Here is a 16,509-nt window from a genome sequence, read left to right as displayed (position 1 = left end):
AGTACTGTTCTCCTAAAACTGGAGCAAAATCAGATGCTCAGTCCTTCAGTCCCTTTTCAGTTAAAGATTCTTATAATATCTACCTGGGGATTTCTAATCTCCTACAGTGAGATTGCTAATCTCCTACTGTGGCTCTGCAGGGACAATCCTGTGAAAGAGCAAGTATATTAGGCACTATATAAACACTGTACATAACACAAAGGGGTCCTGGTCCATGACAGGGATTCCTAAGTGCTATGTTTATTATCTGGAGTTCACTGTGTGCGTTGCCTCAGGCCATCCTTGATGCACCTTCCTTTCATCCTTCTTTGGACTCTTAAGAGTCTGCCCAGGGAGGAGAAGAACTGATGAGGTCATGGATCTCTTATATTTGTGGCTTGAACACTCATATCTGAGGCTGATGCCTGCATGTCCCATCACAATAGCTTTGATGGTTCCAGGACTTGCAAAAGGTGGCTTTCACCTGCAAAAGTGTAAGTTTGCAGAAACAGTACATGTACTAAATAACCTTACCCATATAAATCTACATTTATATACTCAGCATCTCTGTAGTTACATATTATGTTTATTTTGTATCAATTTATAACCATACATTTTATGTAAAGAAAACTTGTCTTAACTCATAAAGATCTTATCAAATTATACTGTACTGAAAAGGCCTCAATAATATATTTAGAAACCTCATGGTTTTACTATTGCACTGAGAAAGCTTTTGCTTGATATTATTTAAGAATGTTGACCTATTAGTTTAAAATTTACGATTTCAGCTTTTATTTCATAAATTACACCTCATTATTGTACTAAAAGATGCATAAATCAGTTTCATAACAAGGGCAGGACATTTCTACTCCAGATCTTTTCTCCCGCTAGCAAATACGTTAAGTAATCTCTCAGATTGTATTCCAGTAACATGATTGGGCACAAATTTATAATTTGATTAAACATTAACTATTGTTGGAGAAAATATGCTTGTGAGGGAAATGGGCCTTTGGTTCCTGCAACAGATAGAGTTGCTTATGGACAGTCTCAGTGAGCTGAAGTTTTTGCCACGTCGAATTACTCATATTCAAGTCATCTGTCTACTTCCCAACCTGGGATCATGTTGGCAGGATTCTGAGTTGGATATCTGTCTTAATTTTGCAATTCCTAGCATATCATAACTTTAATAGCAAGTTTGAAGTATGAAGTTCAGATAGATATTAGACTTGTATCGTTAGGGAAGGGAAAGACAGAAATGAGTCCCAAATGTCATTTTGAATTTCCTTCTATTTTTCTCAGTTTGTGTTTTGTTCTTAGCATTCTTGCTGTACGACACACAAAGATTAAGACAATCTCTGCCCAGTCTAAAAGAAGCCAGGATGCACTGTCTTTTTCTATTATTTATTATTTTATTTATTAATTTTATTACGAATTCACAAACTGGGTGCCACACAAAGAGGGGTTTGAATGAGGAGAGCGGTAGATTTGTGAATTGTAATTAAGAGAACATTCCATATTTATGGGACAAACAGTGTTACATTGAAAGCAGGCTTTTGTATTCACTGTCTTCACAGTAATTTTATTGAGTGGTTGATTACACTTCTTCTGTAAATCAGTTAGTTGAACATTATATATATATATGTGTATACTCTACATTTCAAAAGGTGTGATGACGGCAAACAATCAAAAGGTGAAGACAAGGAAATCCAGGTGAGTATTTGATCTATCAGAAGATTGTTCCAGTTCAAAATAATCCTTTATTTCCTTTTAAGTTTTTTCTTTGACTATGATGGATAAGAATGTTTCAGACCTGTATTCTGGCATATGCAATAGCAGCAAGTTACATTTAAGCCAGTAACTCTTATGGAAAAATATTTTATTTTTATATTTTATCATAGGGCTTACTATTTCCCCTATAATACGTACACATTTCTGTTGCAGACATCTGCAGTAGTAAAAATGCTCCAATATGAATGTACACTATAACTAGAGTTAACAGAATGGTTTCATTTTAGTTACCTAAATTGGGGTGCCCAACCTACAGCCTGTGGGCCGTACGTGGCCGCCCTGAGCATTTCATAAGGCCCGTAGCCTGCTTCAACACAATATACTAACGGCTGATTCATTAGCGTTTTGTCATCATCTGTACATCATTTTAGTTTACACAAGTGTGTAAATAGACATTACTGTACATAGGTTGTTTGTATCTCAATACATACGAAACAAGCTAAACTTAAAATATGAATCTATACAGGTGACTTTAAATCTCATTAAAATATGTAGAATCTGTTTGGCCCATACAAGGTTGTGCTTAGATTTATGTGGCCCTCCTGCGTAATAGGGTTGGGCACCACTGACCTGAATCATACAAACAAGAAATCCTCAAGGTGTTTTTATATCTGTTTCTTTTTTTTGCAGGATAAAGAGAAAGATGATGCTGAAATAAAATCTGAAGAATTCACTAGCCATGAAGAACTACTAGGATATTTGGTAGGAGTTAAATTTATGTTGAGCCAAGTTTGATGGAAAATTTAATGAAATATTTAATGTAGCTTATAGTTGATTAAGACTGTGGTCGAAAAGCAGAAGATATATTGAATGTAAAACATAGGTAGTCTGTTAATTAAAAATACTTCTTTTATGTATGATGGTTCCACCTGGAACAAAAGTTTGGATTGGGAGTCAAATGGGAAGAAAATCTAAGGGAAAATGTACTTCAGGAGTGTTGGCAGTTTCTCGGAGACCATATCAAAGGCACAACAGCAGACTATCTCAAAGTGAAGGAAAGATGGGAAGAATAGTAAGAGGCCAATATGGCTGCATGAGGCACTCTTTAATAGTGTGAAAATAAAAAAAGAATCCTATAAAAAGTGAAAACGTGGACAGATTGCTAAAGATAAGCACAAAAGAATAGTATAAGCATATAGGGACAAAATCAAGAAGGCTAAGGCTCAAAATGAGTTATATCTAGCAAGGGACATAAAAGGAAATAAGTAGAAAGTCCATAAATACATTAGGAGGAAGAGAAATGAAGGAAAGAATAGGTCCATTGCTTAGTGGGGGAAGGAGAACGAATAATGGACAACATCAAGAGGGCCGAGGTGTTTAATGCCTGCTATTTCGCTTCAGTCCTCACTGAAAAGGTTAATTGTGACTTGATGATTAACACAATTAATATTAATAAGAAGGAAGGAACATAAGCCAGAATATGGAAAGAACCGGTTAAAAAAATTGAGATAAATTAGAAGTGTTCAAGACAGCAGGGCTATTGTATTAATTTAAATGGAATAAATGGGCCAAGAGTCAAAGCTTAACATGACCCTGTCACTATCCAACATTAAACAGTGTTAAACACTGTTTGGGGTTTGGTATACAGAGAACTCAGCTTGCTTAATACTACGGCAAAATGGCAGATGAAATTCAATGTTGATAAATGCAAAATAATGCACATTGGAAAACATAATCCCAACTATACATATAAAATTATGGGGTCTTAATTAGCTGTTACAACTCAAGAAAAAGATCTTGGAGTCATTGAGTCATTGTGGATAGTTCTCTGAAATCATCCACTCAATGTGCAGCAGCAGTCAAAAAAGCAAACAGAATGTTGGGAATCATTAAGAAAAGGGATAGATAATAAAACAGAAAATATCGTATTGCCTCTATGTAAATCATGGTACGCCCCATCTTGAATACTGCGGGCAGATGTGGGCGCCCCATCTCAAAAAAGATATATTGGAATTGGAAAAGATTCAGAAAAGGGCAACAAAAATGTTTAGGCATATGGAGCAACTTCCATATGAGGAGAGATTAATAAGACTGGGATTTTTTAGCTTGGAAAAGAGATGAGTAAGGGGAGGATATGATATAGGTCTATAAAATCATGATTGGTGCGGAGAAAGTGAATAAGGAAGTGCTGTTTACTACTTCTCGTAATACAAGAACTAGGGGTCACAAATGAAATTAATAGCAAGTTTAAAGCAAACAGAAAGAAGTATTTCTTCACACAACGCACAGTCAGCCTGTGGAACTCTTTGCCAGAGGATTTTGTGAAGGCCAAGACTATAACAGGGTTAAAAAAAATAGTTAAATTCATGGAGGATAGGTCCATCAATGGCTATTGGCCAGGATGGGCAGGGATGGTGTCCTTAGCCTCTTTTTGCCAGAAGCTGGGGATGGGCTATGGGGGATGGATCACTTGATGGTTACTTGTTCTATTCATTCCCTCTGGGGCATCTGACATTGGCCACTGTCAAAAGACAGGATACTGGGCTAGATGGACCTTTGGTCTGCCCCAGTATGGTTGTTCTTATTTTTTTAACAGTTTATTAAAGATAAAGAAGAAAAAAAATTAAAGCATTTGCAATGTAAAATATTAAATAAAGTTTTTGTTTTAAAACAATCCTTTATTCCCCTTCCCTTTAGCTGAGGAGAGTTTTAGAAAGAAAACCCCTTTGTTTGACAGTTTTTTACATGGTATTAAAGATGGCAGTAGCTATTGAGATGGCTTGGAGCTGCTGTTGCTGAGGTCTGATCCCTTTTCCTAGAAGACAAAACAAGACAAATGCATACCAGAGGGGATAGAAGTGAACCGCAAAGATAGGAAATGCAGCTTCTGTCTCTGATGTTGACTCTCACACTTACAACCTTACTGCTGGAAAACCACAGACATGGCACATGGTCTCCAAAATCTGTAAAAGTGTTCCAGCATCGAGCTGTTTAAGAGGGAGCTAAAAGTGATGCCCTCAGGTCACAGGCTCACAACAGTGTTGTAAAATATGCAGTCCTGGCTGGCTGAGCCAGATTCTTTTATTAAACAGAAGATAAAAAGAGAAGGATAGGAAAGAGAATTAATAAGGTGGTGAAGAAGGTCATGCTGGGAGGGTGGGGGTGTGTGACAAAGTCACATCACTAATGTTGTTTGGGATTTAGCTAGAACCAGTGGAAATGACAGTGTCATCTGGGTCTCTCTCTTGGCTTGGTCTGATCAGGATATTTCTCTGGATTAGGATAGCGATGGTACAATGGTGTCATGCTGGATCTCAAGGTCCCAGGAGATGATGGGGCCTGGCAGTCATGATGAAGTCACTCCTTCCCCCACTTACAGTCAGTCAGTGTCTCGGTAGCCAGCTTTTCCACCAGTGTCTCTTCTTGAGGACCCTAAAAGGGAGTGATGGTCAGGATAACCAATCCCTTCATTATTTTGTTTACCACTTCCGCCTAGTTTTTGATACACCAGTTTTGGTTCACCAGTTTTTCAGTCCCATACTTTTCTTGTTCACCCGGCGTGATCTTAACACAGACCTTGAGTTGTATCAGTAGGGCTTTTTTTGGAGGGGGGGAAGAGGGAAGGAACTAATTCAGTCTCTGTCTTGCTTTTTTGTCTTTTCCCATCAACATTTGTTGGTAAAGGTTATTGTGACATTTTATGAATGTTACTTTTTGTAGTGGAGCTCACAATTAGGATAAATTTGTAGGCCTGATTATCACAATAGACCTGATTAAATTAACTCTAGGGTACTTATGAATCTAGCTAAAGCAATCAAGAACTATTAGCAATTATCTTTGAAAACTCATGGAGGACGGGTGAGATCCCAGAGGACTGGAGAAGGGCAAAATTAGTACCTGTCTTTAAAAAGGGGAACCAAGAACCTGGGGAATTATAGACCAGTCAGCCTAACTTTGATACCTGGAAAGATATTGGAATAAATAAATTATTAAACAATTAATATGTAAGCACCTAGAGGATAACAGGATGATAAATTATAGTCAGTACAGATTTGTCAAAAATGGCTCATACCAAACTAACCTAATTTCCTTCTTGGATGGGTTTACTGCCCTAATGGATGGGGGAAGCATTAAATGTGAGATCTTGATTTTTAGTAAAGCTTTTGGCACAGTCCCACATGACATTCTCCCATGCAAACTAGGGAAGTGTGGTCTAGATGAAATTACTATAAAATGGGTGCACAGCTGGTTGAAAAGCTGTGCTCAGAGTAGTTATCAATGGTTCATTGTCAAGATGGGATGATATATCATGTGGGGGTTCCTGCAGGAATCTGTCATGGATTCAGCGCTATTCAGTATTTTCATTAATTATTTGGATAATGTACTGAGAGTACACTTATAAATATGCAGATGACACCGAGATGGGAGGGATTGCAAGCACTTCAGCAGACAGGAGTAGAATTCAAAATGACTTTGATAAATTGTAGAATTAGTCTTAAATCAACAAGATGAAATTCCATAAAGACGAGTACAAAGTATTTCACTTAAGGAAAAATCAAATGCATAAATACAAAATGGGGAACAGCTGGCTAGGCAACAGTACTTCTGAAAAGGATCTTGAGATTATAGTGGATCACAAACTAAATATGAATCAGGAATGTGATGCAGGTGAGAAAAAGGCAAATATAGCTCTGGGGTGTATTAACAGGAATATAATGGTATGTAAGATGCAGGAGGTAAATGTTCCACTCCATTTGGCACTGGTGAGGTTTTGGCTGGAGTACTGTTTCCAGTTTTGGGCATCACAGTTTAGGAAAGATGTGGAGAAGAGTACAAATTGGAGAGAATCCAAAGGCAAGCTATTAAACTAGCTTTATTTAATCTTGAGAAAGGAAGACTGACGGAGGACCTAATAACAGTTCTCAACTGTGTTAAGGACTTAGCAGATATATGTGACAGCTGCTTTCCAATAGAGCCTGGCCACTTCCTGCTTTGGGATCCTTCCCCTTATGTAGTCAGAAGAAGGGAAATAGAGTCAGAAGGGGGCTGATGTCAGTTGTAGTCTTCTGCTTAGCAGATCTGTTGTACATGGGATCAGTCCTGGAATTTGCCTCTTGCACAAAATTATGCGGAAAACTTTCTTCTCTGCCCAGTAGCAGGAGAGCAATGGAAAGTAGGCTGTTTAGTGCTTTGCTAGGGGAGCATTGATCTCAATACCTTATTGTGCTGATCCATTCTTGTATCTGGCATCTGTATCTTATAGTTGGTTTGAATTGCATGTTTTGGAATTCCTCTTGATGCCCACTGACCATCTTTACTGGAATACTCTGCTTTTAAAATATGACGCTCTAAATGTTTAGCTTCTGCCATTACAGAATTTCTGTTTTTCTCTGATTCACCCACTACTCTCTCTCCTTGCTTTCTTGTTGAACTTTTGCTTTCAGTTGTGATTTGTTCGGTCTCCTGTTTGTTAGCATCCGGGCTGAAGATGCACCCATCTCCATTGTTGAGTTTTAACACTTCAGTATGATTGAGTTCCTGTCCCTCTTTACTTGCTTTAGTTAAAATAAGTATGCTTATTGTTCAGGTAATCTGCTTCGGGAAAATATGGACTGCATACATTTTGTGTGATATTCTATTTCAGCATTTCTCAACCTGGGGGTCAGAATCCCAAAGTGGGTTGCGACCCCATATTAAGGGGGTTGCCGGGGCTGGCTTAGACTTGCTGGGGTCCAGGGCCAAAGTCTGAGTCCCACCGCCTGGGGCCAAAACCCGAGGGCTTCAGCCTGGTATGGTGGGGCTCAGGTTACAGGGCCCCTACCTGGAGCTGAAGCCCTGGGGCTTCTGCTTTGTTCCTCCTGCCCAGAGCAGTGGGACTTGGGCTTTATCCCCCCTGACCCAGGGCGGTGGAACTCGGGCGGGCTCAGGCTTCGGTCTCCCCTCCTGGAGTCGTTTAGTAATTTTGTTGTCAAAAGGGGGTTGTGATGCAATGAAGTTTGAGAATTCTTGCTCTAGTTTTTTTAGAAGCAATGAAGAATACAGTGGCTTTCTGTTTTAGAAGAGCTTATCCCATCTTACCTGCCTAGCAAATAATATTTTAATGTGATTTATGTTAACCTTAGTTTTCAGTGCCATAATTTCATTAGCTCAAAAAAAAAAAAATCCACTGGTTTTCGTAATCTATTATCAGGTAGCTTCCCTTTACTAAATATTTATTTTGCATGTTTGTTATTAGCTGCTGTTTTGTTGCTTGGATCCTGTTTGAAAAATAGTGATGCAAACTCAAATGGAACAGATACTGCTCATTTTAAAAAGTAATTCCAATTGTCCATTGATACATTATTTGGTGTATTGGTTACTTTGTGATTACATAGATATTGAGATACTGGCTTTGGCCTGTAAAACCTTGAGTGTCTTGGGACCTGCCTCTCTCTGCATGCAATACTGTCTCAGTTGTGATCAGTAAAGGTGCTCAATCTGGAATCTTCTCAGCTTAGGAGGAGAAAATACTGATACGGTAGTTTCTGTGGGGGCCTCTAACTTTGGAATTCATGACTCCCTCGGCCTGAATTGGTTAACCTTTGGGGCTTGCCTCAAGGCTCTTTTATACACTCAGGCTCTTAAGGAAAGCATCTGAGGCTTAAGTTCACTTTGGGGTTTTTTTTGTTTGTTTGTTTGTTTTTTGCTATTTGGGGAATGATAAAGCTGCTGAATTTATTGGTTCTTGTATGAATATTACTATGAGAAAATTACATAAGTGCGTAACTCCAGTAAGTACTCTTAAAGGTGTTTCTGTATAAACTGAAATAAAATTTGATGTTACAAGCAAAACAGTGAGTAATCTAATAGCTCATCTATACCATAGATGAAAAGTTAGATTGTCTCCTACATCTTTTAGAACATGTTTTGATTTTCTACCTTTTTTTTCCAGCAAAGCTTTGAGATACTGAGTGAAGATGATGCATCCTTTATCCTAAAGGTTACACAAACTCTTACGAATGCATTGGTGGAATATCGGCAACAGGGTGCACCAACAAATGTAATTTTGTATATTTTAGTAAATGATTGAATCCGTCTTGACTTCTGTGACCTATAAAGAGTACAGATCTAGTATTCATACTGGAACAGAATGGACATGGGTGCAACCTCCAAGTTTTATCCATCAAGATTTTGAAAGATTTATAATGAAGATAGTCTGAGAAAATCATAGCTTTTCCTGTACAGTTATAACATTTTTGCTCCCATTCTGTTGCTGACTAGAGATGCATGAAATATTCTAATAAAAGTTATGACAATTTGCCTGATTTGGGGGCCATTTTAAAAAAAGTATTTGAAATTTTGTGCAACATTTTCTTCACTATATCTTATTGAAAGTTTGAAGTCCATTTTGGCTTAAAAGTTCATACCTTTGAGTATTACCGTTTGTGGTGCCTAAAAGCCACATGGGCTGGAGGATTAAGCATAGCGCTTGAAGCTAGAACATCCTAAATCCTGGTTCTGTCTTTTCCAGTGATTGGCCTTATTAGTGTGTTCTCATATAGTACTTTATACACACTATTAAAGCCCAGTCCCGCAAACATTTAATTATGTGCATAACATTACTCATGTGAGTAATTCCACTGACTTCTGTGGGACTATTTGCATGAGTAAAGTTACACATGTAATTAAGTATTTGCAGGATTCAATGGAGATTGGTAAATATATAATTTTCATCATTTTCTTGTCTATATCAAAAGCAGGAATAAAACTCTGATCTTTTGGGCCTCCACCCTGTGCCTAATACTTTTGAAAAATTAGGAATCGCAAATTTCCAATAGTATATAAAGCTTGTGCTTTCATGACTGGTGGTTTATGGAGATATGGGCTCTTCAGTGTGTTTTTTGGACTAGCACATAGTGCCTTTTTGTCACTGGACTGGGACTTAATTAGAGCAAATGTTCTTTCCCTAAAAATTTTACTTGCTACTAACTCTAGCATAACAAGTTTTCTAGATGTACATTTTTGGAACCTGTTATTTATTTAATCGGTCAGTGTGGAATTTGTTTTTTTGGTGAAGATACTGTTCCTATTTCTTCTCTCCGGAAGTGTTCTACAGACCTAATTTTAAGAATTGATTGTTTAAAAAACTTGAAAGAAGTTATGCATGCAATGTTTTTTAAATTTTTAGGACTCTTTAGATTCTGAACCAAATCAAGAAAAAAGAATTGAACATTCCACAGAACAATCTGATGCGACTTCGGTGGATATTAGTGACTGTAACACCGGTAAAGTTTTAAGAATTTAAGACTCCATTTCTTTAAATATATTTTAACCCTAATATTGAATTGTGTGAAAACTTCTAGTATTTTTTTCCTGCTTCACTGAAGCAGAGTTTTTAAATGATCAAGTTCAAGTACTTTAGATTAATGGGCTTCTCCTTCTCCACAGATATAGGAAGACATATCAACCAATCAGAAAATAAAGGCTATTCACCTAATACATTTAAATGTAGAAATTTATAGGACTTTTAAAATTCATAGCTCATTAGATTGTCCCACTGGAAATGAATGGGAGACTTCTGTTTCCTGCAAGCACATGCTAGTCTTTAAATGGACAACAATGTATGCAGTCTGAACATTTGCAACTTAAAATGTTCTAGCTCTTGTTCAATTGATAGAGGCTAATTATTTTTAAAAATTAATATGCTCAGAAAAGTCCTTATTCCCAAAGAAAGAATGCAAGTTCTGAAGTCTTAAAACTTAAATCTAATTGGGAGAAAAGTATGTTTTAAAAAGAAGATTATCTCCAGCATCTAAATGTGCCGGTCTGGAGAGAGAGAAGTATGATTGCACTTCCAGGAGGACTGATGAGACTGGGTCATTGCATGCAAGCAAACAAGTCCATGATTTTTTGTGCCTTATTCCTGATGTAAGAGGGTTTCATAGTCAGTCTTTTTTTTTCCTTCCTCCTCTCCCCCTTGAAGAGGAACAGACTAGACTCAGGTCCAGTCTACTCAGAGAAATTGCAGAGTTAACTAAATTGATTTCTTAGCCAGCTTAGTTAAATGAGTGCAACCCCCTTTTATCCAGCAGCTGAACACTTTGCAGCTTCTTAGCCTCTGTGGTTCTGCTCCTGATGTATCAGTACAAGAAACCTGCGTCTCTCTAGGGAAGGAGTTCATTCTTGGGACTAACAGGTTCTGTTTTTGTCATACTGTCTGGTTTGATGGGGAACACAGTCCCATGCCAGTAAGTAAAAATATCCAGAAATTCCAGTGCACCTCCTTTCTCTGTAACTTTTTGATAAGGTGACAATATTTCCTAAGAAGCATTGCATCTTAAAATTTCAGTTAATATGCCATTAGTGAAACTTGGAACTACCTGCAGTATATGAAATTTTGGAACTGTGGTCTTTTTTTTTTTTTTGTATACATAATGGAAGTAACTTTTTTTTTCTTGCAGGGTTTTCAGCAAATTATATGTCAGACAGGAGGAAGCATCCTGCCCAACAACCATATGACAGCACAGCAGCAAAGTCTAATGTTAGTGGAACATTCATGAAAAAGGATTCACAATCAGTGAACTTTTCAAAAAGCAATGCTACAAATTGGAAACGTGGAACTTTTCAATCCACGTTTAGAGTATTAAGTAATGAAGAGTCCTTAGAGTCTGCTTCTGCTACTGAAGAGCAATATCCCTCCTCTTCTCAAAACATGTCTAATAAAAAGTTTTTATCTGCTATTGAGAGAGATGCACCCCAAAACTCTTTATCTGACTCTTTGAGAACATCATATGAAAACGATGTCACTACTGAATTTTTCAATAGTGTAAGAAATATGGATGCTGCCGAGGTTACGGCTACTCTACAGAAAATAGCAGCCACAAATCCAGCCTTCAGAGGTAATCTGCTTGCATCTGTATACCTTAATTTTGTTTGTAGTAATTTTTTTTAAATGATGTTGAAGTGGAGCAGAGCTCTACAGATAAAGTGTATTTTGTGAATTTATTAGGACAGAAGTTGATGAGACAATATTGTCTTCTCTTAATTCTTTATATTTTCAACTTGCCACTTCATCAGCACCCACACTCTTTCTTAGGGATGAAGGTCAAAATGCTTGTTCTCTGAAGATGTCGTGTAAATTTTTATTGCCTTTTGGTATTTTCCTGTTAGCTCTTAGTAATGTTTACAGGTTTTTCTTATCATGAAGATTCAATTGACTAAAATCAAGCATGCCTTCTTTATTTAAAAAAAAAAAAAAAAAAGAGTGAATCCTAGGACCTGTATGGTGGTTCATATAATGTTGTTTTTAGGGTTTGAGATTTATGGCATGTAAGAAGCCTTTGCTTGTACAATTCGTAGGAACATGTATACTCATATTCAATAATATTCTCAGTAAACACCTCTTAATCAGGAGACAGGTATTTTCATCTCTCACTATAAGCTCCTGATAAGAGTTCCAGCTTCTGAACTCTCCCATATCTCTACATCCAACTCCTGCTATGCTCCCCCTGACAAGCAGCTTATCTTCATTTATAAGCCTCAAACACACAATTTCTATGTGGACCTGGAAATTGGGTACCATTCTGATCATTAAGACTCTTGCGATAATTCTAATAAAATATGTATAAATTTGTTTTGTTTAGTATGAAATCCTCCAAAACTCGTGAATATGTCCAGATGTTTCATTAGTACATTTGTGTTTGTTTTAAAATAATCATTATTAGAAGAACTTTATCAGCAAATCACTCATCTTCTCTTCTCCCTTTTTATTAAAGGTATTGACATTCCAAATGTGATAAGGATCTTGACTGAAAGTGGGACTCTTAGAGCACCAAACAGCAACAGTGTGCAGTGATATGGGAAAACAACAAGTGATATTAATATTGTAATGTGTAAACTGAAAATTTGTCACTTGTATGCAATTAATTTCAGTGTGTTCAAACTCTGTACAGTGTTACTTGTTATATCTCCAGAGTAATAGTTTGATTTTTCAGATTTGTGTGTTATATTTATTTCTCCCAATTGCTGGAATGTCTGCATTTGTGGAAAGAGACTGTAATGTTGATAAAAAAAAATATTTTTTTGTTGTTAAAGATAATCACTTTTGAAAATTACCCCTAAAAATGGTTTAGCTATATCTTGGCTAGGAAGCTTTTACATAGTGGAAGGCTGATCTCCCCCCCACCCCCCAATTCTTCATAAAAATAACTAAAGAAAGGAATTGCACGGGTAGAGTAGAATATACAAGCTTGAACCTTCTAGGTCATTAGTTCAAATTTGACTCAAGATTATCTATACCCAAAAGATACTTCCTTTTGCAGCTGTTCATTGGCCACTGGATCTGATCCAAAGTCCCCTTTTAGTCAAAACAGAGACTCCCATTGACTTATGTGGGTTTTGGATCAGGCCCCATCATGTATGAGTTAAGATTATAGTGTCAATCTGGTTCCTGGTTGAGGTGTCCAAATTGCATGAAACCCATCAGTGTTGGAAACTTAATTGGAAGACTCAGCAAACAGGGCAGAGATTGACGTGGGTCTCCAAGTGATCTAGTCAGATCATGGTTGAGATACAATGCAGTGATTTTTATTTGCTCAGTGAGAAACGTATCCCAATGGTTATCGTTGCCTGCTGTGTCCTGCATAATATCTGTGAAGCAAAGAGGGAGGATAGTTGCTGCTGGAATGGAGGGTGGAGATGGAGCAGCTGTCTACCGAGTTTGAAGTGCCGTTAGAAGAGCTCTACACAGATCCATACAGCTCAGGGAGGCTTTGAAAAGAGCACTTGAACAGCGAGCCACAGTAATGTGTTGTGGTGTACTGAGCTCCAGCTGGCTCTGCAGTTTGGGGGCTTGTTAGGAATTTTGTGGTGCTTGCTGTACATTTATGATTATTACACTGTTTGCCACTGATCCTATGAGTTGTGTCACAGTAGTTGTTATTGTATAAGTGCTTTCACTAGCGCTAGGCATTCTGCAGCACAGGTTGGGAACTAATAAAAATTAATTATTTTCCAAACAAAAGAATTTAATTGACTAACGAAAACACTTCAAAAAATTTGTGTACAAGCTAAAAGCAAATCCATACATTTAAGCTTTGAATATTAACAGAGCTTAAAGAAGAGGAAGGAACATTCATGTCTATTTTAGCTACACATACATCAACCATGGCTTTCATAGGTTTGTGTATGAGAAGCTGTGATTGTCCTTAATGTCCCCAAAGGTGGAGGGATAGGGTTAGGGATGTGGACCCTGATGCCAAGTGGAGTGTTGTCTTGGAAAGTGAAGGGAGGTGCTATACTGGAATTCTCCATGGACTCCAAAGGGGCAAGCTGGGATTGTTGAACATGTAGATCTACAAAAGTCTGCAGCGTCTGTTTTTGCTGCCAGAGAAGCCCCATTATGTCCGGGCTCATCTCCCTCTCCTATTCCTACTGAGACTCCTGGGCCTTGCTCCTATCCTCTCTTTCCTTCTCCATACAATCTGCAATAGTCATCCTCCAGGCCCTCAGTTCAAGGTCTGATGCAACACTGGCTTACAACATCTTGATCAACATGTCATTCTGAGTCCACATCTTTCAAGCATTCCCTGGCTGCAATGGCAGCAGCTTCAGATAAAACACACAGAAAGACCATTATTAAGGTTAAGATTTTGTCATGGTTATTTTTGGTAAAAGTCACATAGAGGTCGCAGGCAATAAACAAAAAATCACAGGAGCCGTGACCTGTCCAAAAGACAGGGGCAAGAGAGTTGTGGGGGAGGAATGACAGCTAGAGCCCCATGTGAGGGGACTGAGAGCCCGAACCCCACTGTGGGGAGTGGGGGAACACAGCCAGGTTTCTGCTGCAGCTGCGAGAGGGGCACACAGCCCTGGCTGCAGCTCTGGCCGCAGCCTTGTGGGGCACACAGCTCTGGCTGAAGCCATAGGTTGGGGGCAGACAGCCCCGGCCAAAGCTGTGGTTTGGGGGTACACAGCCCTGGCTGAAGCTGCAGGGTGGGGGCACACAGACCTGGCTCCACCTGCAAGGGAGATGCTCTTAGTTTTCACAGACAACATTGTGGCAATATTTTACCTCAACAGGCAAGGTGGAGCCCAATCTCCCCCACTCTTCTAAGAGGTGACTTGTCTTTCAGAATTCTGTAGTGCCAGTTTGGTGGATCTTGAAGCATCTAACCTTCTGGGGATGCAAAATGGTTTTGCAGACCCCCATGGCAGATCATTTACGAGCACAAATAGTCACTTCACCTAGATGTGACCAGACGTATCTTCCAATGGTGGAAATATCCCCAAGTAGACCTATTTGCAACAAGAACCAGCAGAAAATATCAGCAATTCTATTCCCTGCAAGGTTGCAGCCAGTATTCCCTGACAGATGTGTTCTTGTTTCCTGTGTCAGAAAGGCTTCTCTGTGCTTTCCTGCCAATCTCACTCATTCCTGAAGTCTTGCTGAAGATCAGACAGGACCATGTCAGAGTCCTATTCATAGCTCCAGTGTGGGCCCACCAACACTGGTTCTCCACACTCGTGAATCTGTCAATGAAATCTCCAATTTTGTTCCCAGTGGTCTTGGACTTAATTTCCCAAGGCCATGATTGGCTGCTTCACCTGAACCTCCAAGTGCTTCATTTAACCACATGGATGCTCCATGATTAGATGGTAGAGAGCAGTCTTGTTCAAAAGAGGTGTAGGATGTCCTGCTAAATTGTAGAAAGCCATCCATGAGAGCTACTTTCCTTTCTAAGTGGAGACATTTTTCCATCTGGTCATGTCATTCGGGGATTTTACTGACCTACTTCTTGATCCCACACATACTAGAATATCTACTATACCTGAAAGGTCAAGCGTTGGCCATTTGTTTTGCCAGACTACACCTAGCAGCTGTTTCTGCATTCCAGCCTAAGGTGGATAATCAGTCTGAGTTTTTTAGTGACATATCAATAAGATTTCTGAAAGGCCTAGACAAATTATATCCTCAAGTGCACAATCCAGTTCCCCAGTGGACCTCAACTTAGTGTTATCAAGACCAATGGCTCTGCCATTTGAACCTTTGGCTACTTGCTTGCTGTTACATTTATCAATTAAGGTGGTGTTGGTGGCCATCACTTCTGCTAAAAGAGCAGGAGAGCTCTGTGTGCTAATGTCTTGGCCTTCCTATACAATCTTCTTTAAGGACTGGGTCTACCTACACCTTCATCTGAGGTTTGTCCCAAAGGTGGTGTCTGTGTTTCATGGCAGCCAGCCAGTTTACTTACCTACTTTATTCCTGAAACCATAGGCAGGTCCATCAGATCCATCTACAGCTCAGACAATGGTGCCTGATAACTTTGTCTGAATAAGAGGATGAGGAGTTAGCTCATCATTTTGAGCAGGGTCAAGTGGATGGAGAATTTGAACTTGATTTCTTATCTGAAGAACATATGAGAATTGCTACTATGTCATCTGCTTCTGAGGATGCTTTACAGTTCCATAAATTAGTGGATCACGTGGCATCTACTTTGAACTTACCTTCAGTTGCTGCAGAAGAGGCATCATAACCTGTGTTTAACATTCATGGTGCTCCTTCCAGGAATAGCATATCTTTACTTAGGCTTAGGGCCCTACCAAATTCACAGCCATTAAAAATGCGTCACGGACTGTGAAATCTGGTCTCCCCCCCATGAAATCTGGTCTTTTGTGTTTTTACCCTATACTATACAGATTTCATGGGGGGAGACCAGAGTTTCTCAAATTAGGTGGTCCTGACCCAAAAGGGAGTTGCATTGTGTGTGTGTGTGTGAGAGAGAGAGAGAGAAGGTTATTTTAGGACGGGTCGCGGTATTGCCA

General features: G+C 38.9%; 1 protein-coding gene across 1 annotated transcript in view; it reads left to right on the top strand.

Moving 5' to 3' along the window:
- The window catches only part of LOC127043931 (uncharacterized), an 80,765-nt gene that overhangs the window by 60,195 nt on the left and 4,061 nt on the right, over positions 1–16,509 (top strand). Inside the window, exons 12-17 of the mRNA XM_050938222.1 lie at positions 1,644–1,689; positions 2,398–2,469; positions 8,639–8,746; positions 9,875–9,971; positions 11,148–11,585; positions 12,462–16,494. Coding sequence (XP_050794179.1) covers positions 1,644–1,689; positions 2,398–2,469; positions 8,639–8,746; positions 9,875–9,971; positions 11,148–11,585; positions 12,462–12,541 — 841 coding nt within the window. The 3' untranslated portion in view covers positions 12,542–16,494. The remainder of the gene's footprint in view (positions 1–1,643; positions 1,690–2,397; positions 2,470–8,638; positions 8,747–9,874; positions 9,972–11,147; positions 11,586–12,461; positions 16,495–16,509) is intronic.

Source organism: Gopherus flavomarginatus, chromosome 2 (assembly GCF_025201925.1).
Source record: "Gopherus flavomarginatus isolate rGopFla2 chromosome 2, rGopFla2.mat.asm, whole genome shotgun sequence".
In the NCBI taxonomy this organism is placed as follows: Eukaryota; Metazoa; Chordata; order Testudines; family Testudinidae; genus Gopherus; species Gopherus flavomarginatus.
This window is presented reverse-complemented; position numbering and strand designations above follow the sequence as displayed.